Below are 27,948 nucleotides of genomic sequence, written 5' to 3' on the forward strand. Positions count from 1 at the left end.
ATGAAGATGGCCGTTGTGGTGCTGGTGCGCGCGTGCGCAAAAATCAACCGCCCTCATTGGCTCTCAGCGGCCGCCGACCAATGGGATAGGGGAAAGGGGGGGCGTGGCCGCTGCTCGCTCTCGGCGCGAAGCTGCCGAGGTTTGAAAGCGGTGGCTACGGGGGTGTGGGTGTGTATGTGTGAGGGAGGCGGTAGTGTGGGGACGCGCCGCCAGGCCCCGCGGCTCAGATGTCTTCGTCGCCGTCGCCGTCGCGGCAGCCTTGGACGGCGAATGCCTGGGTGAGAGTGTGCGGGGGGCAGCGGCGGGAAGGGGAGAGGAGAGTGTCGGGGACAGAGGCAGTTCCCTTCCGTAAAAGTAGGGGCGCGGCCCTCTCCTTACTGTGCTGCTGAGGGGCGGGCGGGGCCGTCCTTCAGCCTCTCACGGCGCGGTCAGGGTTCTCCAGAGGGAAGTGGGGTGAGTGTTCTGCTCTCCCTCTTGGTCCCGGTTGCTGGCATAAGCACTTCTGCTCTGAGGGCTTGCCTATTGGGACCCCGTTTCCCTTGGGCTGCCTGCAGCTGCGCCTGTCTTGGAGATCTTCCTTTCATGGGTTAGCGTGTTAAAGAACCAGTGACTCTTGTCCAGACGTGCTGTAGAGGTACTCGTCTTCCTCCTGTAGTTATCTGTCAGAGATGGAGCTTAGGTTTTAAAAGCTCTGTATGTAGTATAGTATAATGATAAATAAACTGCTAAAAGCTCTTTTAGATCTGTTACAGGAATTGTTCATTTTCTTACGTGAAAGGTTGCTTGCGTGTTCGTAGTACCGTGCTCAGCTGCAAGAGAAAGACGTTTAAGCCTGAGTGACTGCTTTGCTGTGGAATATGGGTCTGGAGTGTTTCTGAAGTGATGACTTTTAATCAGTCGTTTTCCTGTGTGACCTAGAGTAATGCCAATATGGCTAACTTAGAAAAATATGCTAAATTCTATTGTGTTAGGACTAGGTAGTCTCCACACTGCATATACACTCTGTTCTAATTTACAGAAACAAGAAGTCATGTTTCTTTTTCGGATAAAATTAAAAACTTTTGCACTGTTTTCTTGTCATTGCTGAGAAACTGCTTACTTTAATTTTTCTTGGCTTGCCCTCCCTTCCTGTTTTTATCTTCTACAGTCTTTGCCTCTTCCGGGACAAAGTAGGTTTAATTAAATTTGTTGGCATGGAAAGTAATACCGATAATATAGTGGATTGTTACTACTCTAGTTATGGTAATAGATGACTGAAGTCATGTCTGCTGTTTGAATGATACGTGGGGTTTAAGTACATAAAGAAGCGCTGGGAGTAGTTAATTCAGACTTTAGTTTTCCCGTGGAACAGCTGACATGCTGTCATTGCCTGTCAGCCTGGTCATGCTGGTGGTAAACACAGGGCAAGAATCTCCATGTAAGCAGTTCTCACAGAGCACCAGGTGTGTTGTAAAGTTATGTCCTAGCTTGTTTTGTGGTAGTTCATTCCTTTTCCTTACTTAAAAGATTATTTCTGTAGTTGTTGCAGAAATGTTAACCATTAGTTTGTGATTTCTGTTGCGTAAATCTCCTGTAAGTGTATCTGACTTTAAATGCAATACATGCTTCGTGGTTCTTGAGAAAAGTCGAATTTCTGGAAGTTGTTACAGGGGTTTTGGCTGCTGTGGTGCTCTAGAAAAAAGAGGGCTGCAGTAACTCCGACTAGATTCAGATGGATCAAGAATTCCTGAGACTGACTTACATGAGAAACAGGAAGGTGGTCATTTTTTTGTTTCTCTGTCAGTGGTCACCATGCTTAGTAAAAATTGATTCTTATTTCTTCACAGAATTGTTATAAAAGAGAGTACAGAGCAAGATTCTGCCGTGGAAGAGGGTAATTTGCATTTAACATTTTATTCTTAAATACAGTTGTTTGGAAAAATTATGCTGATATTTTTCTTCACAAGCTTAATATTGAAACTATTGAGTGTATGTTAGTAAGCTGATCACATGTTTCCTAAACTTGTATTTTTCTAGTGGTGAGAGGAGCAAATTGTAGAGGGAGGGGATGAAGTGTCAAGGGTTTCCTTTGTATTTCTTTGCTGAAGAAGGAAACTGTGGTGTAGCTATGCCTAAGCTAGCCCATCTAGGATGCCTGAGCACAGAAGCAGTAGTCTGTGCAAACATTTTGCCTTTTAGGTGGTAGAGAGATGAAGCACACAGAGTTCTAGCTTATTCGGCCCTTGCTGATAAATGTTAAGCATGAGTATTTGCAGTGCTGTAGCTTTCTCTAAAGTCATGTCATAAGTCTGTGAGCTTTTTGTTACTGGAATCCATTTTTAGACATGCATTTCATGATCTTACCAAATGTACCAAATTATCTGTTTTTAAAGACATATAATAATCATGGAGATATACTCCATGGCTTTGCTGCTGTTATTTTTGTTTTGATCAACATTTTCTGGCTAGTTCATCGCTTTTGCCATTTTCGTTTGTCCTGGGGAGGTTTGAAATAGCAATCCAAGCAGCTGAGTTGTTTGCTTGCTTACGGATTTGATACCGCAAGCCAGTCCTTGCTGCTGAAACTTTTGTAGAAGCACAGAACAAAGAAGCAGAGGTGACTCCTTGTATGAAGGGATGGATGCCTCTGCATTTAATTTCTGGGTCTGCTGAGGGTTGGTCACTGCAAGCAACATGACTTGACTGATTTTTCAAAAGATGATTTCAAGAGAGAATCTGTATTCACAGAATCATAGAATAGTTAGAATTGGAAAGGACCTTAAGATCATCTAGTTCCAACCCCCCTGCCATGAGCAGGGATGCCTCACCCTAGACCATGTCTCCCAAGGCTCTGTCTAACCTGGCCTTGAGCACTGCCAGGGATGGAGCATTCACCACTTCTTTGGGCAACCCATTCCAGTGCCTCACCACCCTCACGGTAAAGAACTTCTTTCTTATACCCAGCCTGAGCTTCTCCTATTGAAGTCTGAACCCATTACCCTTTGTCCTGTTGCTACAGTCCCTGATGAAGAGTCCTTCTCCAGCACAAAACTTTTCTGCCTCAGAACTGTTGCAGTACTTATGTGTTTTATGTAGAGAGATTTCTTCATTTTCATTATATTCTGTGTCAGTGGGTCTTTTTCTCCTGGAATCCTCATTTAGACAAGTTTCTTTGCAGATGTCTGTGCATGGAAATGATAGGTAAAATATGTTAAATTTGGGACTAGTAGAAATAATAATCTAAAATATTAAGCAGTAAGAACTTTACAGCTTTTTTATTGCTGGGATAGGAACATTTAGTATTTCTAATTGAAAATGTTTGGAGTTTTTTTTCCTCTTCTTTCTAGAAATAAGATTGCTGTAGAACCAGGTCAAAACATACTGAAACTCATACAGGACGGTTTTGAAGGTAAGCTTTGATTTGGTGTTTTGTTTAATTTGCTGGTTAAAAAAAAAATAATTTTCCTTGTATTATATTTAATGGTCAGTAAACAACAGTAATAAAAATAGAGATAAAATGAGTAAAAAATAAGTCTTTCTCACAGTCTTTAAAAAGCATTTCCCAGCCACTTAAAACTGTGTCTTAGCTGTCTTATAAAGGTAATCGTTTTCCTGAGTAGCTGGTTTCTTTCTTGTTTGCTTTTATGTGACCTTAACAAGCCTTAAGAACTTGTTGAAATAAGTAAAACCTTGACAACTCCAAGAATCCCTTATTTATATTTTTTTATTGTAGGTTGTGGCAATGATCTTACAATTACCTCTTCAAGTCCAGCGCATTGCTCAACTCCTGTCACCAGAAATGACAACACTGCTACAGGGGTAAGTTAGTTAAAGCAGGTTCACAGCCTATCGTTGGGTACAGTTTTACTTGGGTACAAGTTTAGTTCTGTATGAGTGTTGTATGACTAAGCTCTGTGTGTCACTTGAATTAGTATACAGGCTATAATTTAACCTTCTGTAATAGTTGTTGGTAATGCTTTTTTCTCAGTTTGTTGTGCTATAATAGTAAAACCCTATAACTAGATTTATTTAATAGCTTATTTTCTTGTTTTTTTTTGCTAATAAAAGCTTTTTCAGCTTTTTGCTGGAGTACTAAAATCTCTCATGGTCTTAGGTTGAAGCATCTGCCTTTTAACTGGTGGTGGGTAAGGCTGTTTTGGACTCCTTTGGGGTTGGTTTCAGACACTTTGCCAGATATATGGACACAGTTCTTAGGTATCCATTAAATAGTAAAATTGAAAGATGGTTCTTGTAGCTTGTGGACTCCTGATAAAGTTACCCATACAACGACTTGGTATACCTGTAACTTTGTTGAAGGGAGGAGACAAGCCAAAGGTCTTGTTCATGTACTGTCTGACAGTTATGCCAATAATCTAGTTTGTATATTCAGTTTTAATGTTTTGATTCTAGTAGTGTTTTATAAAAATAGGATATTTTATTAATAGCAGTGTTGAGAACAGGCATCCTTTATGATGGTGTTTGTTTACTTCAGTCTGATGTTAGAATACTGCATAATCTCAAACTGATTTTTTCAAAACCTCAGCCTGACTTAATGAAGATGAATTAAATTGTTTAGACTAATTCACTCTAGTGAAAAGAGTAAATAGGTTGCCTGTGGGCTAGCAGGTTGTTCAAAGCTGCAAATCAATTGTTACCTTGCCCACTGTTTTACCTGTTTGAAATTTACAGTTAGTTTTAGAAAGTGTTAAGTGATAGGAAATGGAAGTGTTTAGTTAGAATAGAAATGTGCTTCAAATGAGTAAGAATTAAGAGAAGGAAATTATATTGTGTTCTGCAGAAATTTATATACCTGTCAAAACACGGTTGCTATATCAAATATTTTACTTTGTCTCATTATTTATTATCAACTATGCAGTCAACAGGAGACTTAACTAACTCTGTGGAAAGAGCCTTTAATTCTGCAATGTCCTTACCTGCATCACCACTAAAACCAGTCAACAACAGAGGTTGGTAGCACTACTATTGAATTAAGTTTTTTATTTTGGGTAACTTTCATGGGTTTTTTTTAAGGTTTTTTTGTAGAAGAATTAAACCTATTTTATTTATATAGCAGGATGTTCACATGAATCACCTCTGAAGCCTGTAATATGTGATTGTGTAGCTGATTCTAAAACCCCAGAGTCTCCAGTGCCTAAAGAAAAAACAAACGACACATTAAAAGATGTTGAAGCACTACACAAAAGTCCTGACATGTCTTTGGACCCTGAGGATGGTCATGGGCCAATTAGATTGCTTCTTCTGGAGGAAGCAAAAGGTCCTCCTGTACATACGTAAGTAGATCTGAATGTGGTGGTGGTATCGTGTGTTTTCCCCCCTCAGGGTAAATTAACATGGTGGTTTCAATTATTTATGAGTTTGGATTTTGAGGTAATAAAAAAATAATTCCAAGCTTTTGAGAAAATTTTCATATTTGGGTTTAGAAAGAACAGAATTTTTTTTTATTAAATATTCTGGTGATAAGGGTTAATTCCCAGAAGTGCAGGACCCAAGTACAGGAAGCATGTCAGAACAGATTTGGACTCCTTTTTCACAGAAAGTGCCCCGAATTGTCAACTTCTCAAGTAGTTGAGACTTTTTCAGTGAGTCCTATGACAGTTAAAAATCTGTTAAAGCAGAGATGAGCAGTCATTGTTCCTCTCACTCTGAATATACTGATGCTTTAAGCAAAGTAGAACAGCTTCAATTTGATCACTACCTCCTCTCTGGAAAATCTGAAGTCCAGCTGCGAGAGTGGCCAGTGGTCCCAGCCACAGTTCTGCTTTTCTTAGAGGTCTGACTCTCCAGGCTAGATCATAAAGGGAGACTGACACTGATCCCAGTAGATCCTATTGACTCCCATTGATGGAGTGAGATTTGGAAGAGAGTGCACCTGGAGTCTAGGAAACCTGACAGTTTCTGAATCACATTCTCCTAAAATTAGGAATTGTTCTTGCTGTGCAGCCCTCACTTTGATCAAATCACAGGCTGACCCCATGTTGCCTCATTGATTTAGATACTTGTTACTATGCTGAAAAGTAGTACAGCTAACCTGTGTTCCAGCAAATTACCAAATGGAAGCTCACTCATGAGACGTGAGACACTGTCCGCAGGAGAAAATGAGGGCATCTGTCCATCCATATGAGGCTTAATGTGCAGTCAGAATTTATAGCATATTTGAATGCTGTTTCTCATACATAGATTACACTTTCATGGCCAAAATGCTCCTGCTGCAGTGAAGAGCCACATGGAAGTTGAAAATCTGGGAGGACTTCAGACTGGAAGAGATGAGCAGGTTGTTCTCATGAATGGAACAGAATGTACTGCTACGTCTTCTGTACAGAAAAGGAAGTCTTTCTCTTCAGTTGTCTTAGCAGCTGTAGCAACAGAAACACTTGGAAAAAGGTTTGTTTTGAGGCTTAATGGGGAATGTAATTTGCTAGTAAAATAACTCAGTCCTGAGTACTGGTGCAACATCCTTTTACCTGGAAACATGGTCTGGGAGAAACATTGGTCTATCCCAAAACACACTGAAAAATGCCTCTTGAGAAAGGGTTTGAGTAATTGTTTCAGAGTTCTGTGCTGTTAGGATTTAACAGTGCTGTTGCTTTTGTCTGCCAGTAAACTAGTGTGTAGCTATTAAATAGTGTTTCAGATTGAGCCTGAGATGTTTTGATAGGTAGGTTGGAGGATTCAGGAAAACCTTACGTGATTCTGAAGTCAGCACTTATTCAGACTTTTTCAAAGCTATTATGGATCTGACCAGTTAGATAGGAAGCTGACTATCCAGCATCTGAGAAATAATGAAGTGTGCATATGAGCACAAAGCAGGGAGAAGGAGGCCTTGTGTTCTCTTTGGAAGCTAAAGGGCAGTGAATGATGAACTTTATAGTAATCCTTCTGAGGAATGCCTTGTAGCATGTTTTGGTGTTCTAGAATGATCACTAGATTTGTGAGATTTTGATTCATTTTTTTCTCCCCACATGATGCGAATACTTTGTCCCTCCTCTCTTTAGGTATTCAGCCTCAATATCACCTCCATCACCTCCTCCTGTCAAAGATCAAGATATAGAAAATGAATGTGATTTTTTCATTGATGAATCATATGATGTATCTTGTAATTCTTTCTTTTCAATACCCCGTACAAACAAAAAATCAAGAAAAGCTAGCTCTGCAACTCCTGTTTCTAAGTTTCAGCCCTCTGAAAAGATGACAGAGAGTAAGAAAAGCAAGAACAGAAAAGCACAAGTTGAAGCACTTACTAAACAGACAATGGATGATTTGAATGTCAGAATACATCAGTTGAAAAGAACATCAGAATCAGATTCCATCTCTGACAGTGAAGGAAAGGTTCTTAAATCTCAAAGGCAAAACATTACTCGTATGGAAAAGGAGAAGACAGAGGGTAAGAAAGGCAAGAAGAGAAAAGTGCAGGTTGAAGCACTTACTAAACAGAAAATGGATGTTTTGGACGTTAGAATGCATGAACTAAAAGGAACATCAGAATCAAATTCCCTCTCTGACAGTGAAGGAAAGGTTCTTAAATCTCAAAGGCAAAACATTACTCATACGGAAAAGGAGAAGGCAGAGGGTAAGAAGGGCAAGAAGAGGAAAGTACAGGTTCAAGCACGTACTAAACAGAAAATGGATGATTTGGATGTCAGAATGCATGAATTAGAAGGAACATCAGAATCAGATTCCATCTCTGACAGTGAAGGAAGGGTTCTTAAATCTCAAAGGCAAAACATTACTCATATGGGTAAGTTATTTAAATAGGTCTTTAGACTTCTTTCTGGTTGTATGGCTGGATTTTTTTGTGGTGGTTTATTTGGAAATAAGGGTAAAGTCGATGAGAGACATTAATGGATTCCTAATTGATGTTTCAGTTGCAGTCAGGTGTGGGTGTATAGAAGGTGGTGAGACAGAGTGTCTTCGCACCCCACCGCCTATTCAGCTCTTTCTGTTAAGACATTAAAAAATAAGTTAGCAGTATTGTCTTATCTTAATGAGCAAAGAAAGTAGCTACCCAAAAGCTTTTCCTCCTCTCTGTGTAGAAAGGAAGCTGGTGAAGATCAGTGGTGAACTGTGGAGATCAGTTTTTAAGAATTATTTGTGAAGGGGTTTGTAGCAGGAAATACTGAAAACTGGAAAGCAGATTGAATGTAACGTTTCTGCTGTTTTTTGTCTGCTGGGAAGTACACTGAAAATTCTGGTTTTAATTTTTTTATATACTGTAGTTCAGAGAAAGCCTTCTTTTAAACATCTGCTTTTTTAAACAACTGCTTTTGTGATACTCTAAAAAAAAATATTATTATTCTTTGGTTTATTTTTCTCTTCAGTTATTAAATCATATATCTTTAGGTTTAATGAGAAAAGATACTAATGTCCAACTGTTTTGTGTATTGATAGGAAAGACTAAAAAGGATGCACTTAAGCAAAGCTCTCCAAACAAGGAAAAGGACACACCCTGGAAACCAGAAGCCAAAAAAATTATGTTGTCACAGTCTGGTCTGGAAACAAAAGCATGTGATGCAGAACAATGTAAAACAATGGTGATGCCAAGTGAGGATTCACTTATGTCCTCAGCTGGGCATCAGCAAGAGCAGTCTCCGTCTCCAAAAGAGAATCTCAAGTCTTCCAGGAATCCACGGTCTGCTTCAAAAGCTTCTCAGCATTTAGTTCACAAGAAACAATCTGTTAAGCAGAAACATCCAGGGGGTACAGTAGCTAAGAGACTGGCAGGAAGTCCGAGGAAGAAGCTCAAAAAAAATGGCAAGAAAAGTAGTGATAAAAAACCTCAGTTACAAAGAAAGGAGATTTCTCACAGTGTACCCAGTGAAGAAGAGCTTGAAAGCGAGCCTGCAAAATTGGATGAGGTGTTTGCCTCAGTCCTGTATCAGGAATTAGAGACTTCTGTGGTTCAGAACTTGGCTAAGTCTGAAAAGCCTAAAAATGTATTGCAGACATTGGAGTCCATTGGTGGTGCAAATTACAAAACTCCTGTAAAAGCACTACAGCATGTCATAGGCAGCGTGAAGAATTCTGAAAAGAAACTGCTGTCAGCTGAGTCTTCAGGGAAGATACCCAAAAGGAGTCACTGCAGAAGCAGTGAAGGTGTTTGCTCAGGCCCTGAGGACGATGAGTCTCAAATGGATTCTGACAGCTGTTCTGTACAGGAAAGTACAAGGGAAAACCGCAAGTTATCAGATGTGAAAATAAAAAGAAACAAAAGAAAACGCTACACACAGCACGGACTAAAGTATGTTTATTTATGTAATTCCTTACAAGTGCAGTATAACTTGGTAGATAATTAAATGCATCTTGTTAACTTCTAAGCAGTAATCGCCAAACTGAATAGCTAATAGGGAAATCAAATGGTATAATCAACATCCTAGTCACAAAGGTGGGTGCTGAATCTAGTGTCTGCTTGTACATAAGGAAATTTGTGCTGGATTTTTTAGTGTGTTCCTTTGAGACTTGAGTAGCAGATACAGTTCAAAACCAAATAAAGTAAAAAGCCCCCCAACATGCACACAAGCCCACCACCTGTAGAATGATCTCACTGTCAGGTTTGTTTCTTTGTTTATAAACAGAAAAAATAGTGTTTTAACTCTTCAACTATATTTATTTCTGAAGAATTAACTTTACTACTGATTGGTAATTAAAAGACTAAGTCTGTTTAACCAGTCTAATTGAGATTTTATTCGCTGCTCTTTGCAGTGCTTTTTAATTTTTTTTAATGAATCTGTTCAGTACATAATATTATTGACGTACAGGTTTCTTTTAGTAAGCAAAATTGACTTAACAGTAAACCTAATAATAGTACGTTTTTCTCTTCTAGAGATTCCATTGCAGCTCTGAAGCCTACATGTCACGAAAGGTGATTTCCTGAGCTGTTTGTAAAACTAGCATTTAATCTTAGTTCTGCCCCACTGAGACAGAATAGCTGCTTGGTACTACTACTGCGTTTTGTGTTCTGTTACTGAAGAACCTAGTAGAAAGGAATTGTGATTCATGCACTAGGTGTTTAAATACCATGCTAATACAGTTAATTAATAAATAAGGAGTCATAGTAAGTTACTTGCCTTTGAGGATTTTTTTTCCTTTGAGGCTTGCTTCCACATTAGTACATCATTTTTGAACAGAAATACTAGTGCTCCTAGAAATAACTACTGTACTAATAAAGTTGCTGTTAAGCAGGGTATAGAACTGTATCTGTATCCTGCTTATATGTATACAATCCAGACTCTTGTTTGTGCATGTGGCTATGCATGTATCTTCTCCTTTGTGGGGTGGGAACTTAATAACAAAGCAAACAGGAGTGGTCATCTGTGAATATATTAAATTCTTATGTTTTAATTCTACTGAAAATTTTAATTTAGTGAACCTGTTCCTGACTTGGACATATTTATAGTGCAGCTTTTCAAATCTAGCATTGAAATGCACCTTTTGGAGGATCACCCCTGAACTTCATTGGCATGGTAAAAGCAGTGAAGCACAGCCACAGATAGGGGAAGGTGGAAAAGTTAGGGATACTAGTGCTAAGGTTCTAATAGAGGTCCTGTTAGAAATTATTTGATTGCTAGAGAATCTTTGGTGGAGTTACATATATGTTAATTATTGTCATTTTACGTGGAAAATTTTATGTCAGAATGCATACTACAAATTACAATTGCAAACTGTTTTATTGTCCTTTCTTTACAGTATGCAAATTATTCTTTAAAGCCATTCCGTAATCATGTTCTGTGGAAATAGTTTGGAGGGTAGTGCTACAGAGGAGAGGAGAAGTTCTGTTTCTTCTCAAAGGGAGATAAAAGAAGAAATTGATAAAAGATTTTTAAGAAACCTGTTTAGAGGGAAGGTGTGAACACTAGTTTGTCTGCCTAATGACCAAGTAGAGAAGGAATTGATGAATTTCAGTCCTGTGACTCCTAACTAGCGGTCATTTGCTTCAGTGTCTAATCAGTACAGACAAGTTTAGAAGGAAAAAAAAAAAATATCTCACGTGATTTGAAAAGAAATCCCTTAAATTTGCGATTTTTGGTAGTGCTGTAATGTTGCTTTGCCATTTAACATATTCAAGCAGTGTATTTTTTTTACCTTTGAAGCAGGCCTGTTCTAGAACATTGTGATAAATTCGCTTCCAGAAGTCAGTCTTATGAACAGGATGATACATCTTCAGGTAATGTTTAAAGTTGTTATTTTCTTTCATTTTATGTATAAGCTTCTTATAAGTAGTATTTCATGGTTTAGTAATTTCTTAATGTTGTACTCTGCTTGTCCAGGATAAGAAATGCATATTGTAATGGCTCTGGTCACCTCTGCCAAAAGCTATGATACAGTATTCAGGCTTTACCATGTGTTAGCTTTGGAGGGACAAGTACTATGTGGTTTGTAATTAGGCCTGCCAGTATGAAGTTACCCTTCCAGAATACTTTGAATACAGTTTTTAGGCTTGGTTTGTACCAGTTTGGTGTGTTGCCATGTGATGTTACTTGATCACTTCAGGCCAGATTGTACATCTTTATTGAATCATGGCTGGTTTGCCTAAAAATCCTTTGCTTTTTTTCCTTTTAAGTTCCCCTACATAAGTTGCACATGTTGTCATAATGAATATGAACCCTAGGGCCAGGAGATCTTTTTGTTAGTGTTTTAGAGCCAGTTGTGAATGTTACTCATTCATGCAGTGTTTTCTTCAAAGACCTAGTTTTGTATGTGTTCTGATAAGAAGGTTGTTCTAAAGTCAGACTTGAGTGGTATAAAGCTGAGTGACCTTACACTATGAGCAATAAAATGGTATGTGTAATTATAATTTGCCAATGTTTGTTTTATCAAAGGAAAGGGCCTGGGAAATATTTACTTGAATGTATAGTTTTCATGTAATTTTCAAGCTTACACTGCTTAAAAGCTAATTGCACATACTGTTTATCTACACTGGGTTTCATGTATGGTTAAAGGAAAAAGGACTTCTGCTTGTATTGCCTTTGGTTGCTTCTAGTGGGTAGAGTGAATAAAAGTCAGGAATAGTATATTCTTATAATTGTGGGTTTTGAATGTATTTTCAGATAATTCTGAAGGGTTGGACAGTAAAATACATCATCTATTGTCAGACAAATTAGCAAGACATAAAATAGGTAAGATTATTTTAAAGTATCTTAGTGTAAGTGCATAAATACAAATGCATTTATATGTAAACTTTGATGTAAACTTTGCCGAGGGAGACACAGGAAGGCACCTAGAAATGAGTTCATATGTTAGTATTTACAGATAAGGCTTGGTAGTTCATCAGTGTACATTAACTCTGCTCTAATTTTTAGATTACTTTTAAAACTTCTAGTATTTCATTTTTATTACTGTATTCAACAGTTATCTTTTTAACTGTCACATTTTTGTTTTTCATGTAATATTAAGTCAAGACACTGCTCACAGTTCAATGAGAACAATAACAGTTTGGTTTTACACAGTATTACTGAGAGTGCCAATAACCTGCCTTCTGTGGTGGTCTGAGTCTAAATAGGATGGAGCAATGGGCAAGCAGTCAATTGTAGTCCCATACTAGAATGTTTTATTGGGTTTTAGTCACTTCATTAGTATATTATGAGCAACACTATAGTTGTGTCTACCTTCAAAAACTATTGCAGCAAGTTATTTACCATTTTTATTTTTAGTCTTTAAATATTCTTGACTAATTTGCTCTCAACTCTCGGGGGGCTTTTATTCTTTCTTACAAACACCAGAATATTGAATGTTACCATATTCGTATATAGCAGCTTAGACAAATTGAAAGTTGAGACTTAGTAATAAGTAAGATAAATACCTGAGAAGTCTTGGAAATGTGGGGGGTTTCTGTTGGCAAAAGTGCTGTTCTCCTGGAACTTGGAGGTTGGACTCAAAATCTCAAAATTGAATCTCAAAACCAAGAGGCTGCTTATGTATTCTTTGTTACTGTCCTCTTGCACTACCAAGGCAGTGCCTTTTCACTGTTGCTAATGAAATCCTTCACATTTAGGCAGGGTTCTTAGTCTTTGTTTAGAGTTGGTGTCTGCACAGTTGTGCAAAGCGTTCAACACTGTCCCGCATGACATCCTTGTCTCTAAGTTGAAGAGACATCAATTTGATAGATGCACCACTCGATGGATAAAGAACTGACTGGATGGTCGCACGCAAAGAGTTGTGGTCAATGGCTCAATGTCCAGCTGGAGACCAGTAACGAGTGGTATCCCTCAGGGATTGGTGTTGGGACCTGGAATGGGCTGCCCAGGGAAGATGTAAATGCTCCATCCCTGGCAGTGTTCAAGGCCAGGTTGGACAGAGCCTTGGTGACATGGGTTAGTGTGAGGTGTCCCTGCCCATAGCAGGGGGATTGGAACTTGATGATCTTAAGGTCCTTTCCAACCCTAACTATTCTATGATTCCATGTTTGCTGCTACTTGTGCTTGAGTCTCTAATGTTTGTATCTCAGATTTACTAATGTATATAGAATGAAATCTAATATGAAGGCAGCATGGTGACTTTAAGGAAAAGGAGAATAAATATTGATGTATGCAAAGGAATGCTTTTGGCAATGCTGATTCCCTTTTCCTGTCATGATAGCAGTTTGATATAATTATCAGCTGGGAAGTGCTGACCCCCCTGATATGGAACAACAGGAAAGGATATGTAATGTTTTCCATTTCCCAATTTTCCTTTCATATTTAATGTAAATGATTTCATCCTTTAAATTAGTAATGCCTTCCAACACACCTAATGTTCGTCGGACAAAAAGGTTACGGCTGAGACCTCTGGAATATTGGCGAGGCGAGCGTGTGAACTATACGATGAGGCCTTCAGGTACTGCTTCCAAAATACCTATTTGCTTTCTCCCGGTGAAGCAGTAAAGAAAAATCTGTGGATTGATCTTGTGCTGTGAAAGCTTTGAGGTTCTTAACATTTGGTAATTTGGTTTAGAAAGTGGATCATTTATGGTCTCCAGCTATTTAGTCAGCTTTCTGTGTAGTCCTTTTTCTCTCCTGATATTCCTGTGTCAGCTAGAAATAGTATCAGCCTTGCCTTAACTGTTTAGAGAAGAACAAAACGTTTCTTTCTGCTAGTAGGTTTATTACATCAAAGATTCTGTGTGTCACCGGAAGAAGAGGGAGTCTACTGGATCATTCATTGGATCATTTCCCTTTGTGTGGGGATTGTTCTCCACAGTAGATATTACAGTATTTTATCTAGTCTCAGTGTTAAATTCCTCAAAGTGTTAGAATAGATCTTCGGGATCTGATCTGAATAGATCTGATGTTCTCAAGGATTTTATTTTTTTTCTGACAGTTCAGCCTATTTTAGTCCTTTCCTAATCAACCAGTCTGTTTGAAAATCAAATTTTTTTATGTCTCTAAAATTGATGTTTTGTCTTAAAAATTACTTTCATGTCATGGATTTCTGAAATGTTCTTTGACTGAAATATGATCAAATTCTTTTGAAAAAAAAGTCTCAAGATGCATTACACTCCAAAATACTTGAAGTTGAAAAGCTTTCTTGTTCTGGCTTTCTACAGCGATCTGAAAATTTCAACATCAAGAAAATATATTCTCAACTGAAATGCATGTTGGTTGTGCAAGTCTGCATTCTTGAAAAATTATTGTGAGTTAATGAGCTTTTTTTTGTTTCAGGAGGGCTTGTGATTAGTGGAATAGTGTGTCCAGAACCAGAACCAGAACCTCACAGGAAGATTAAACTGAGGAAGGATGGTCACAAGCAGAGAAAGGATGAAACAAGTATGGAAACAAATATGAATACAGACTTTTTTCTTTTGATACTTAAAAAAGAAAAAAGAAAATACTCCCATTGCTGTAAGATTTCCCTGCTGTAAAAAAAAATGAATCTCTCTGGGTAATAAATATATTAATGTGATGATATGGAAAAACTGTTCTTACTGTATTTATAGCAGTGCTGTATAATCTCATGGAAGCTTTAACATTTCAGCATTACGAAGGAAGAGGTATACTTTTGGCCATCGATGGGAGACAGGATCCTGGTCTAGATCAGCCTTTGCTCTAAGTACAGTCTATGTTTTAATACAAATCATTTGCAGCCCATGTAAACCTGAGCTGGTAGTGACTGTTCATGCTGTATTTTACAAGGTGCTTTAGGTGCATTTGAACTGTCTTCCAGAAGTGGTAGATTTCCTCTTTAACAGACTTTCACCCTTACAGGTAATCTTTTGCTTGCATCCTTGAATTTTAAGTGATGCATATAATGACCATCAGCTGAGTAGTATTTCTAGGACATATTCCTAAATTTTATTGATATGATAAAAATTTTGTGTTTATAGCTGTATAGAGAGTTGCAGCTGTTGCTGTTTCTGAGAGAGAGATGGTTATGTTGAAACAAAGCTATTTCAAACAAGTTTCTCCTACCCTGACTATTGTGGCATAAGAGTACTTGCTTAAGCCATGAGTGCTATATCAGTCACAAAATGCTAAAGCCTGCTTTTTAACATCCATGTTCTGACTGCATTTAAGGACATTTCCTGTGCACTACGGAGTTTAAATTGTCTGCTTAAGAGAGCTCTGCAAGAGAGCTTTGGGATATTTATGCTGTCATGAACATTCTCCAGTGTCTCTTTTCTATTTGAAAAGTGTAAGGTTGTCATCAACTCTTAGGCTGTTTCCTTCTCTAGAAAAATCCTTTTTATTATAGAAATAGTTCTCTGATTTACAGCTTCAAGTGAGATTCCTTTAATGGCATTTCTTGAGAAAAGGAAAATTGAACACGTGCTTATTCTTTTGAACGCTTTATGTCTTAAGTCTCCTGACACCCATCAGCAGTAGGTAAAAGGAAAAAACTTGCTCTTCATACATCATGTATTTTATATCCTCTCAGCATCTGTTGCTAGAAAAGCACTTCTCTTAAAACACAGATCCTTTTAAATAAATACTGTTATCAGTAGCATAGGATATATAGCTGGCATTCCCCTGGAAAATTCTTTAGGATTTTAGAGACCCTTTATCTATTACACACAAAAATAATTCCAGTGAAAACTACATTTTTGGAGAATTGTTAAGGAAAGTTTCTCTTTGTTTCAAGAAAGTGTATTCAGTCTGTTTAGTCACTTAAACCAAATTTAAGTACTTATGTGTGAAATCTAAAGTTGTAGAAAAGTTGTTAAATAATCAAGTTTTTAAAATGTAGAGTGATTATTTTTGTGTTTTTTGTTATGGTGGGTTTTTGTTTTTTCTCAGGAAGTGAGATACCTCCAAATCTGGATCACAGCCTAGCTGATACTTCTAAGCCAACTGCTGTAGTGGACCCGGTAACAAATGAGGAAGTACTTCTAGGTGAGTTGAGGGTGTGTGACCAAGAGCCTATCTGAATTCTGTAGTAAGTATTTAGACCGATAAGGAGAAGAAGTGTTCATGCCACATGGGGCATAAAAGGGTGAGCTGTTGAAATACTCATCGCTCTTCTGGAGAAAATTCTGGCGGAGAGACAAAAAAGCATCCTGATTTTTCATCTAAATACTGAGTCTACCTTTTGGGGGGTGTTGCACTGAAACAATATGTAATGCGTAGGATTAAGTAGTTACTGAGCTAATAACAAGACTAATTATGCGTTAATATTAATGTTGATCTCCTGGACCTTCTTATAGAATGTGTTAACACTGAAAGCAGTAACGCATGCTTCTTCAAAGACGAATCGGTAGAAATATATAAAAATTTGAATACATCTGCTTTTGCCACTGGTAAATTGATTTTGAAACCATTTAAAGAAAAGGGACATCAGTTTGTCCACATGGATACAATAGTAAGTATGATTTTTTCTGATTTTTATAAAATGGACTATGTAAACATAAAATCTTTGGTTAGAAGTGCATGGAACATTGGTAGGTTTTTCAGGGTTTTCTCCCACTATAATGCAAATTAATACAGAGAACATAAATGAATCATTTCAGTTGTGAAATCAGTTATAATGAAAGGAACTTGTTATAGGCACTCTGCATGCATGTTGCCCTGCTTTGCTTCACATTAAATCTGTATGTCAATGAATACTTTCTTCTGGATCTTGCAGGCAAGATAGAAGTATCTAGCTTATCTGGTTTCTGATTTTGTTACAGCATGTATGCAAAACAAAGAGTATATTTTCTTGGATAACTTCCTTAAATGTTTGCAGAAGAAACATTGCTAACTTTAAAACTGTTTGGCTTTCATTAAGGCTTTCCATATTATCTGTGGCAAAGTTCTTGTTACCTTACATAAGACATCATATTATCTGACTACAGGGGACTTTTTCTATGTTCCAGCAGGTATGTACATGTGTTTAAAACCAGTCTATTGGACATAGATGAGACTTGGTTAGCAAGCTGCTAAGCAAAATAGAGCTGAATTATGAGAAAAGATATCTTTGAGTAGGGAGTGGAAAAACATAGGGTTGTGAAGACAGGAATGTGACCCAAGACTGGATATGAATGCAGTGGTACAAACACTCACGTTTATGTGAGTTGGCCTCAAAGTTATTTATGATACTACCAAGTTCTAAGAGTGAATTTCTCTTGGTATTCTGGTGCTGTCCCTAAACTATAGTGTTGGGGAAACTTTAAAGACAGCTTAATATATAGTGGTCGCTAATGTAATTGTTTTGGTTGCTATGTGTTGGCTGTTTTTTTCTACATATAATTGTGAAAATCCGTTTGGACCAGTTCATCACCTTTTGCACTTTATGCTTGATATGTAAAAGATGCAGAATGTCTAGTTGAACTGGTTGTAACTCCATATGGGTTGTTGAGAATTTAGTGATTTTGCCCTTCTGAGATAAAAGTAGAATGAATTCCTCCATATGGGAGATTGTTCTTCAGTGGGTAAGATGCAAGTAAGGAGAGTCTGTAGTAGTTGTAAAGCAGGCAATTCATGGAGCTGTAGAAAGCTTTTGTACAGCTTTCTTGTGAAGAGGCTATGTTAGAAAATGACAAGGTACCACTTGTTTTTCCATTAACTTTTCACCAGAACATCCTGATTGAACATTGTCCAAATAATGATTGATGCTTTGAAGCTGTTTTCTCTTTGTTTTAGTTTTAAAAGTACAGGGGTCTCCAGAGACAATTTTGTGGTTTGCTCTTTGCAAAAGCAGATTATAAAAACTGCTGAAAGTTCTGTGGGGCCACAAGAATCTATACTTCATTTCCATTCTTACCTGCTTCTTGATGGCCTCTCTCATATTGCCTGAATAGGCGATGCATTGATTGTGGAGGGTGATCTCTTTGTAATTTCATCAAGTGTGGCTGTAGACAAATGTTAGGATGTCGATTAGTCCTGACATTCAGTGCCTTTTAGATGTTTCCATATTTGTGGTTGTGTTAGTATGCAAGTCTATTAGTGAAGATCTTCAGTCCTTGTGTGGGTTTTACGGAGATTTTCTGTAGGAATAAATGAAAGTTAATTCAGTCACCTGAAAATTTTCTTGTGGGCTTCAAGAGATGAGAGCTCAAGCCTGTTACATACTTTTCAGTAAAAATCTTCTCAGCGACTTTATTCTTAGCACAGGTTAGAATAAATGAAACTAGCTATACTGCTTTTTATCTCTTTGAAATGCAATGACATGCCTGTAAGAGTGGTGTTCTACAGTAGGGGCTTATATTCCTTCTGTTAAAATATGTGAAATAGAAATACATTTGTCTTAAGAGAGGACTCAGAAATTACTACTGGCTTCTAAAGAAAACTTTCTCTGTTTTTATTTGTAGGAAATGGATATAACATACGTAATCTTCTGAATAAAGAAAGTGTTCTTCTCTTCACACAACTCAAAAAAGACAGGTGAAGAACTTACTGCAGAAAAATTTGAAACACTTGTAAAGTTTTTGTATGTTTCCAAGTTCCTTTTACATACAAAAAGTGATTGAGTGCACCCAGCTTAACATTTCAAATTGATGCAAAGCAGCTGAAATTAATGGAAGAGTTAAGAGCAAAACCAAAAGAACCTCAGTAGTTGGCGAATGAACAGGAGTGACACACTGAGGGGCTTCACTCTGCATCAGTTACTGTTCTTGTGTTCTCCAAAGACAGAAAGATGTACATGTAAAATATGTGTGTAAAGCACGTTGGTGATCCAGATTGTATGCGTCATCTCCCCTAAAGATGCTCAGCACTAGAAAAAATTTTGACATCTTCAGCTAACTTTTGGTAGTCTTAATGTCTGCTTGGTACAAACTGTTTAGAATGATCTCTATTTAAATGTAGGACCATGCTGTTCATGTTCTTGTCTAGGAGATGGGTTGCTGGAATCTTGGGTGTTGGGGTACAGCCACCTTCTACTATGTTAATGACATGTGTTTCTTCCTTGTTTAGCAGATGTATGGTTAGTGCCTCAAACTGTGAAATGGGAGCTCATAAGTAGGAGCTTATGAGTTGTATATTTCGCATGGAAACTATGGCTTGATTAGCTCTGAACACTGTGGATAACTTTATTTTGTGTAGCAGGGACAAGTCATTGCCAAATGTATTACTTTAGTATCTCCTTTTGTTTTGCTTGCTGTGTTCCTGGATAATAATGAGGACCTTTGGGAAAACTGTAATTATACTGTATACTCCAGAAGCCAAGTCTAGACAGCAGATGGTATACACAGCGTTTGTCTCCCAAGCTCTTTCAGGTTCCTTCTGGCTGAAGATAAGGATAAACTGCAGCTATTCTGGTAGGATACTTTCTCTCAGTGGTCACTGGTATTCTAGAAGAGAATGAGATAAGGAAAACTGAAAAGGAATCGTAAACTTTAAGGACTTCAGGATTGAGTGCAAACAGCCTTGGCCATGATCTTTATGCTATATCTTAAGTATACATTAAAGTAGAAAATGTGAATTGGCTTTAGTGCTTCCCTTAAGCTTTCAGCTGCCGGCTAACTTCGTGTGTCTGTGAAAGGGCTCGGACACCAAGATTATGATACATCCAAGCTCCCTTTTAGACTGGGGAGCTTGAGGTGGTGTTTTTCATTTTTTTTATCATACTCTCTCAAGCAGTATGCTCCTATGAGTAGCGTGTATATAGGCCGACAGTGGAAATACTTAGTAGAAGTTATGTGGCATTTGCATCCATGGCTAAACTCTGAGAGGGTGAAAGAGAAACATGCCTATTGCCATTTAGTTCTTCCTCTGTCTTGATATGAACTCTTTGCTTCCAAAGTTCAGACTGCACAAAAGGATCTTTCTTCTTTTTTTTCCCAGCCTCAACTTTCATGAACAGTTTAAAAGTTGAAATTATAATTAAAGACATTAAGTTACCGCTGATAATTTGATGTTTGCAGATTTTCTAAATTTTGGGCTTGGGTCGCTCTTTTCAAGGTCAGCAAGCTTCAAATACTGTCCCTTCTGTATTGGAGCCATACCAGCTACCAGATGGGCACACAGGCTGTTTCCACTGCTTGAGGGGATCCTAACCACTAAAACGTTTTAGTTTAAGTCTTTCAGCTCCTCAGGCCTTCAGAGGTCTGGAAATTTGCCACTTGGAAAACAGTACATTAGACCAAAGATCCTCTGCTCTTCACCCAAGCCTGTCTTCCACCTTTCAGGGCATGGATGTGGTGGTCTTTGAGCCCAACATCTCATTGATTCCACATGAAGGTCAGAACAAGACTACTTTTCAGTTGTGTTAAAGGCCAGGGAGTTACCCTGCAAATTTTCTTCTGCATTACCTGTCTACATACTAGATAGCAGAGGGATATGTGCTTAAGGGGTCCGTGAACATGTATGGACTATGTATGGAGCTCATGGCTCTAGAAGAAAGTGTATGTATGTTGTGGAGCTTAAGGCAGTTTGCTGCTCTAGCAATGTGTTCTAGTTCAGTTGGCTCAGATGAGAGGTGATACACACTCGTTGTTTTATAGGGCACTGATGTCTCTTCCTCCACTGCACTATACTGCAATTTGGCAGGAAGGTTTTGAGTGGGTTTTCTTTTGGGTCTTGAGTAAATGATGAGAACTACGTCTTTCAGGGTATTTTCTTAAGTAGAAGTAACATGTGTGCAGACCTTTTCCTGATACAAGCTGGAAGTGGCAGATGTTCAAGAGCAGGTTTGAGGTCAGCATGCCATGAATGCTTCTCTGTGTTTTCCTAATGTTACGGCTGGGAGTGTCAACAGAATAAGGCCGTTTTGGTAAAGCTCGTAACTTTTTATGCCAGATGGTTTTGTTACTTCCTGGCTCATTGGTTTCTTGAGAGAAATGCCCTATATGGTTTGCAGAGAATATTTTGTAGTCGGAACAAATCCCAAAGTGTTTGTTTTTTCTTTTTTCTTTTTTTTTTAAATGCATCAGAATCAGTTGTGCCAGGTGTGGTGATGTATGTAGGATGTTGCTTTAGTTTAGCACCAATTCCACGATTTGTCACTAGATGGAGCTTCAAGCTCAGCCTTTTGGCTGGCATGTATGTTAAGTTGGGTTTGGTTTTTGAAAGAGAAGAGGAAGGAACGTGTTATAGGTGGAGATAAATTCAATTGAGTTCTGTTGCAAGAAGACATAAATCATACTCCATTAACATTAGGACCTGGCACTAAACCTTGTTTGTTCTGTTAGCATGTATGTTCTACTACTTGTAGCCACTTGCTCAAAGTTGTCTTCTAAACCATCACTATATACAGTGGGAGTTGAGTTGAGCTAGGTTGCTCGCCATTTGTCTGGATTGCATTTTAGTTTTTTTCTTAAACTTGACACTTGTAAAAAACCTTGCTCCTGGTCATTAGTCTGAATATAGTGTGAAGAGGTGCAGAAGAATGTTCTGAGTTCCAGGACATGGGTGCTGAGTTGTGTAGTGTGGCAAGCAAGAACCAGTTGTTAGAAGAAACTGTTGATGTTTCACCTCTACCTGGACTTGCTTTGTCTCCTGCTTTCTACGCTATTGCTACTAGTAGTTGTGGGTAACCTTTGATAGTTTAATTTTTATCTTTACCAAATAGGATATCGCAAAGAAAGAAAAAAAGCCTCCTCTGAAGGCTTATGTATGTGTATGATTCGTTTTATCAGTAAATTTTTTATTCTGTTGAGTAATCTAACTCCCACTGACTATTGCTGTGATGGTTTCAAGTAGTTATGTGTCAAAATTTGTTAGAATTGGTAAAATGCTAAATTAATAGCTCATACAGAGCATGTTGTGGCCTGGAGCTTAAATATATATTCTTAGGGTTTCTGTAATGTTATTTGCCTGTTGTAGCTTTTGAAACGGCTTTTAAATTACTTCATAGACTAAAATGGTTTACATATTCAGCTCAGACAGCACAACTTTTTACTTAGCATCAGAGTACAGAACATCACCTCTAAAAGTAGTAGAAATCTGAGCCAGGTTTGTGTTAAACTAGGCCAAAGATGGTTAGCCAGCATTACCTGCTGTGGAGTGAAGCTGTGATCATTGTTGAGAAATAGACTGGTTGGCCTTTCCTGTTGCCTGTGTGGTACTCATGCTGCTCCTCAAGGGGAGCACTGGTTTCTGTCAGCAGTAATTGAGAGAGCTGGAAACAAAAATATGTTTCATCAACTTCATGTTAGTAGGCCTAGGTCTTCTATGGTAGGTATTATGGTAACAACTAGAGGCTTATTTTAAGGAGGACAATTGAAAATGTCCCACCGGAATAAAAGTCATATTTTTGAAGGTTTTGGCTCCCTTTGGAAAAAAAAAAAAAGCTAAGCAAAAAAACAAAACAAAAAAATCCCCAAAATATACTGGTTAGTAGGTTCTTTTGAAAACCTTTTTGTAGTTTCATTTGCTTAGAAAGCTGTTCCTGTTTTACTACACAAAGTTGTTTTGCAGTTTAAAGCAGCAGAAGAGTGGTTGCAAAACTGTCAGATACCTGTGTACATATGTACTTATACAACTTTGTAAACATAAAATAGGAGAATATGAGCTGAGTAATTACAGAAAAATATCACCAATAAAGCAGACTGAAGCACATATACAATTTCTTCTGGTTTCAAGTACTGAATTGCTTATCTGCAGAGGTTTTTAAATTAACATTTGGTGAATGCAGTAAACTTAAAGGGCTATTTCCTCATTTCACAACAGCTGAAAAGAGATTTCAGCATGAAGGAATATTTCTTGCACTTCTACTGATGTATAGACTCTGCATAATGTCTTTTGTAATACAGGATTTACTTGAATTGGTGATTGATTGCAGATAATACATCTAACTGAAGAGTATGGAACATGCCTCCTTAATGATATTGACAGCTGTTGTAACTGAGTATCTTAGTCTTTCCAAGCTGGTACGTTTCCTCTTCAGAAGAGATCTTGAAGCCAAACCTTTCTCAGGTTGCATGGAAAAGCTTCATTTAGGATTTGCCAACCAAAGTGATTCCTATGGTCCAGTGTTAAGATGAAAACAGTAGTTGATCATCAGTCAAACCAGTTGGCTGCAAGATTATTAAGGAATGAATACACTAAAAAGCATGCATGCAGAGCTGCTCTGCATTCTTCAGCTCATCCACAAAGCTCCTGGTTTGATTTGCTTAATTTAAACTCCTGTGCCGAAGTAAAGGCACACGCAGAAGATAGTAAAACCACACGCAGAAGATAGTAAAACCACCTTTACTTTGCACTTCTTTGCAGTTTTTTTCATGATTGGAGTACCAGAGGGGCAATAATTGAAACAAGAAGCTGAAAGAAACAAAATATTTACTTTCTCAGTCTGACTGTTCAGTTGAGATGCAAATCTTAAAGTGTTTACAGAAAAGCATATTAATGTCCAGGGTAAGGTTTTTAATTTCTCTTTCCAGCTTGATAGGGAAGGACTTTTAAATTTGAAAATTGAAGGATTGCAGTGCTGTTGATGATTATTTAGGAAGTTTATTGAATGGGTGCAGTGGATCTTAACTCACATTATTCTGTTTAGTTTACTATTTTTCATGGTCATGGTGTTTGAAGTTACTGAAAACACAGGAAAAGGCAACACAACAGTGGCTGAAATTAGAATTGATCAAGATGGCAGCTGCATGGCAGTGCTGTGTGCAGGCGTCTTCTGGAATCAAGGTACTGTAAAGATGGAGATGAAAGGAAAGATGGTGAGGAAAGGACTGAGATGGCAGGTGTAAACATAATGAAGGGCAATAGCAGTGTCTAAGGGTGCTGCAGACTGGCTTGTCTAGGTTGTGGAAAGGATTTTCAATAGAATTGAGTAACTTGGAAAAGCAGAACATAGACTTCTCCAATCAGTAAGGGAAACCCCTCTGATGTTGATACCATGAGAATACGGCTGTCTGTGCTGCACTTGTGATTGGGGATTCTAGTTGTGCTATGATCACTTGTGTTTAGGAGCATTATGTCATCTTATCTAGAACTGCAGGATTCAGCTAATGAACATGATGTATAATCCACTGAACAAGAGTCCTGAACTTCCTGGGTTTTATCCTTTCTTTATGTTAATATCACTTTTGTGTTGTAGCACAGAAGGGGCAATTACAAGAAATGAAAGTTAATGATGAAGGGTTTTTTTCAAACACAATCTGAACTTGAACTTTTATTGCTGACAAAGAGGGGGCTCCCCTAGGATGCAGTAGCCTACATGCATGCTGGAGAAGCTAAGCACTTCTCCTATATTAGACTTAGTGTCAAGTCAGCTCTGAGGCTAATTAATCAAAACAAATTTACAATTAAGCCCAGGAAGGAAGACTAATTAAGTAGCCAGTTAAGAAAAAGTGCTGAAGGAGGGAGCAACCTTAACAGGAAAGTATGAGACTCTCAGTATTGGTCCGTGAAGGACAATTAAGTGATAATTGCAGAGGTTTTTTTTGCATCCAGCAAATGCTCTCGGACTCCTATTAAGGCTGATTTTCTTCATATTAGCAGAAGCAGACATTTGCCTGGTGAACAACTAAGCTTTACTCTGTGCTTTGATGGCAATTCATAGGTAAAGCACAGAGGTCGCTGCAGCAATGTATTAGAGCACAGCTGCCAGACTTGAACAGTATTTTAGCTAGTGAAAAAGCGCCACTGTGTTTTAAAGACAAAGCGACTCTAAATGTCTGCTTTATTTGCCTCTTCACTTTGTGGGGTACAGAGTCCATCTTAGCATCCTGCTTAACCTTTCAAACAAACTACATTGAGTGAATTCACAAAATCAAGCAGGTTGGAAAAGACCTTTAAGATCATTAAGTCCAACTATTACCCCAGGACTGCCAAGTTCACCACTAAACCATGTCACTGAGGGCCTAGTCTGCATGGTTTTTGAACACTTCCAGGGACAGTGGTTCCGCCACTTCACTAGGCAGTCTGTTCCAATGCCTGACTACCATTTTGGGGAAGGCATTTTTCCTAATATCCATTCTAAACCTCCCCTGGTGCAGCTTAAGGCAGTTTCCTGTGAATTAACAAAATTTAGAATAGCTTCATTTTGTTCAGTTGCTAACTCAAGTTCACAGAAATTATTACCTTGTCATGAAAGGGCTTCTGTTGCTTACATCCTGCAGCCATGCTGCGTGGAGTATTTCTGTGTGGAAAAAAAGGAAAAGGGGGAAACCATAACAGTAATATTGCTTTTACTGAAAATAATTTAGCTTCTCTTCTGAAGGACTTTCTCAGCTTACAAAGGTCATCTCTGGTGAGATGCTGAGGGTTGCAAATGAGGTGCATGCCCCTCCTTGCTCATTTCCATGGAATGGTGATGCTGGTTAAGTACGAAACCTGTGTCTTACTTAACTGGATGCCTGCATAAGCTAAGAATTTGCTTAAATGTCCACCTTTGGGTTGTTTTTGCTGCGCACTTATCTGGAACCAGAATTATTTTGGAAATTACAAAGAATGGGTTTCCTCAGGTATTTGAACAAGTGCTGGTAGTAATTTCCTCCATGAAATTAATTCCATGTGCGCAGGCTGTGTCCTGCTAGGCAGGTTGGCAGTTGTCTTGAAGTGTCTGTCAAAGTTGCACTTTGTCTCCTTTTGGTTTGCTTTTTTTCCTTCCTCTTGGAGCAAGCTGCGAGATGAGGCATTCACCTGCCACTGTTACAGCTCAGGTGCTGTATCCAGTTTCAATCTGCTCCTTCATTTCTGTCTTGCTGCCTAAACTAATCTCTTTGCCTTCTTTGGATGCATTTCCCTTACTGAAGATAAATTTTTTTGTCTTTGTGTCGCAATGATTTCATCATTTTTCTAACTCAGTTCCAGGTATTTGAATTATTTTGGAGGTGTTCTTGTGCCTGAGGGTTCCTTTGCTACTTCTTCAGGCTTTGTACAGGGCCTGGCAAAGCTCCCAGTTTCTCATTCAGAGAAGTGATGCAAAACTTCCTTTGGCCTCCATTGTTTGAAAGACTTTTGCACAGTTTTATTCCCATGAAGGTGAGCTCAGGATGTCACTGGAAAGGTGTTTGTTACTGTTGTCATCTGCTGCTTGCAGAAGCAGAACTGAGGCTGCTTCAGTCCTGCATGATTGCCCTTGAGTCTGGTCCATCTGTTGAGGTTGGCTCCGCAGTGCTGAGAGGATCCATCCCAGCACCTTTCGCCCTGGCCAGACTTACCCCAGAGCATTGTAGTGTTGTGCTTTTAGCTCCTCTTGTAGCAGTAATTCAGCGTGCTGGTGGCTTGCTTTGCTTTGGCACAATCTTGCTGTGGCTGTGCCATCATTTGGGTGTCATGCCATGTGCCAATTTTGCATTGGCAGTCTGGTCCCAGCATTCACCTGCTCGTACATCTTCATTCCTCTTGCCCAGTGGGAATGCCATTTGGCACCAGCTGGTTTTGGAACATAGGTCTAGCGTGGTGGTGTGTGCCCATTGCTGCAGATATGGATGTGGACATGTGTGCCCCCTCACACCCCATTGCTGTCTGACTGTTCTGGTAAATGCCAAGAGAATCTTCTTGAGTTTTGAAGTTTCTGTGGTGTCTAAGGAGGAACCTGGACTAAATAAGCTGGAAGAGCTTGGTGGCTCTTCAGGATTGCCTTCATGTGTTTCTCCTAGAGACAGAGCTAAGACCTCATTAGGCTCATTGGACACATCCTTCTATGTGGAACAGCTCTGTCCCCAGAGCTCAGAACCTGTTATCTCTATTCCTACTTGCTGCCTGCAGATGGGAACGTGTATTTCCCAAGTACACTTGGCATCCTCACTCTTGCCACCGTGGTTGCTGCGGATGGGTGAAGAGGTACAGAAGAGATCAGGCAAAAACTCACATATGGGGGAAAAGAGCTTATCTGAATCCAGGGCAACTGGTTCATGGTGGGCCTGCTTTGTGCAGGGGGTGTTGGACCAGGTGACTTCCAGAGGTCCTTTCCAGCCTCAGCCACTCTGAGAAATTGAAGATTCCCATGCTATGGAAGCTGCTCTTCTGTAAGTTTAGTTCATGCTTGTCTTGGGAGGACCCACATGCTGTACACCTCAAGTGGAGGTCCTTTTCTGTGTCATATAGCACGCTGGGAATAAGCGGTGTGTGAAGCTGCCAAGCCATTATCCGTCATATATGGGAAGTCATAGCACCTTTGCACAGAGGAATGTGTTTGTTAGAGACCACTGTTGCTTAAATTAAATTAGACTAATGTGCTTTTTTGAGTGTAATTGAAATGGTACTGATATTTTTATTGATTTGCCACTGGAGTAGGTGAATGCTCTAATGTCCTTGCTGCTGTGAGTACGATTTGTAGTGGTTCCACTTTACTGTCTAGTAGCCCTGCTAATGTCATGGCACAGTCAGATAGGCTTTTTTAAACTGTGTTAATTTGAACTAATTTCTATTCTTTTTATAATTTAGGCCAAATCCACACAGCATGTTGGAGACATAGCTCTGCCTGCAGACTGAAGATCAGCTGCTGCAAATGAGTTCTAAGGAACATTGTAACTACCATCCGACTGGCAATACACCCCAGCTTTAAGGGGCACGTTGTTTCATTGATCTTAGAAGGTATTTCTCCAGTGTAAATTATAAATATGTGATTTGTTACAAATTATTTTTAATTTTGTATCAATAAATATTAAATAATGCAAATCAGTTTTGATTTATTTGATTTTTAAATCATTTAGGAATTAATTTTCTA

General features: G+C 38.7%; 1 protein-coding gene across 1 annotated transcript; it reads left to right on the forward strand.

The window, feature by feature from the left end:
- CENPC (centromere protein C) lies at positions 1–27,902 on the forward strand. Its single transcript, XM_061463985.1, has 20 exons — positions 1–278; positions 619–634; positions 1,827–1,873; positions 3,327–3,388; positions 3,713–3,798; positions 4,856–4,946; positions 5,051–5,270; positions 6,178–6,381; positions 6,993–7,735; positions 8,386–9,235; positions 9,818–9,856; positions 11,085–11,158; positions 12,042–12,110; positions 13,702–13,806; positions 14,631–14,735; positions 16,203–16,298; positions 16,610–16,764; positions 17,173–17,263; positions 18,695–18,767; positions 27,666–27,902. The coding sequence occupies exons 1-20, from the start codon at positions 1–3 to the stop codon at positions 27,694–27,696; spliced, it is 3,435 nt and encodes a 1,144-aa protein (XP_061319969.1). The 3' UTR covers positions 27,697–27,902.
- The last annotated feature ends 46 nt before the right edge of the window (positions 27,903–27,948 follow it).

This window comes from Pezoporus flaviventris, unplaced genomic scaffold (genome assembly GCF_033815535.1).
Source record: "Pezoporus flaviventris isolate CSIRO_AGI_PZ_B2104156 unplaced genomic scaffold, CSIRO_AGI_Pfla_v1 ptg000002l, whole genome shotgun sequence".
NCBI classification, from domain to species: Eukaryota; Metazoa; Chordata; class Aves; order Psittaciformes; family Psittacidae; genus Pezoporus; species Pezoporus flaviventris.

Excerpts from the sequence above, each read along its gene's own strand:
- CENPC (XM_061463985.1), top strand. The coding sequence starts at position 1 with ATGAAGATGGCCGTTGTGGTGCTGGTGCGCGCGTGCGCAAAAATCAAC. Across the intron at positions 7,736-8,385 it reads GCAAAACATTACTCATATGG|GAAAGACTAAAAAGGATGCA; the intron begins GTAAGTTATTTA and ends GTGTATTGATAG. Across the intron at positions 13,807-14,630 it reads CTATACGATGAGGCCTTCAG|GAGGGCTTGTGATTAGTGGA; the intron begins GTACTGCTTCCA and ends TTTTTGTTTCAG.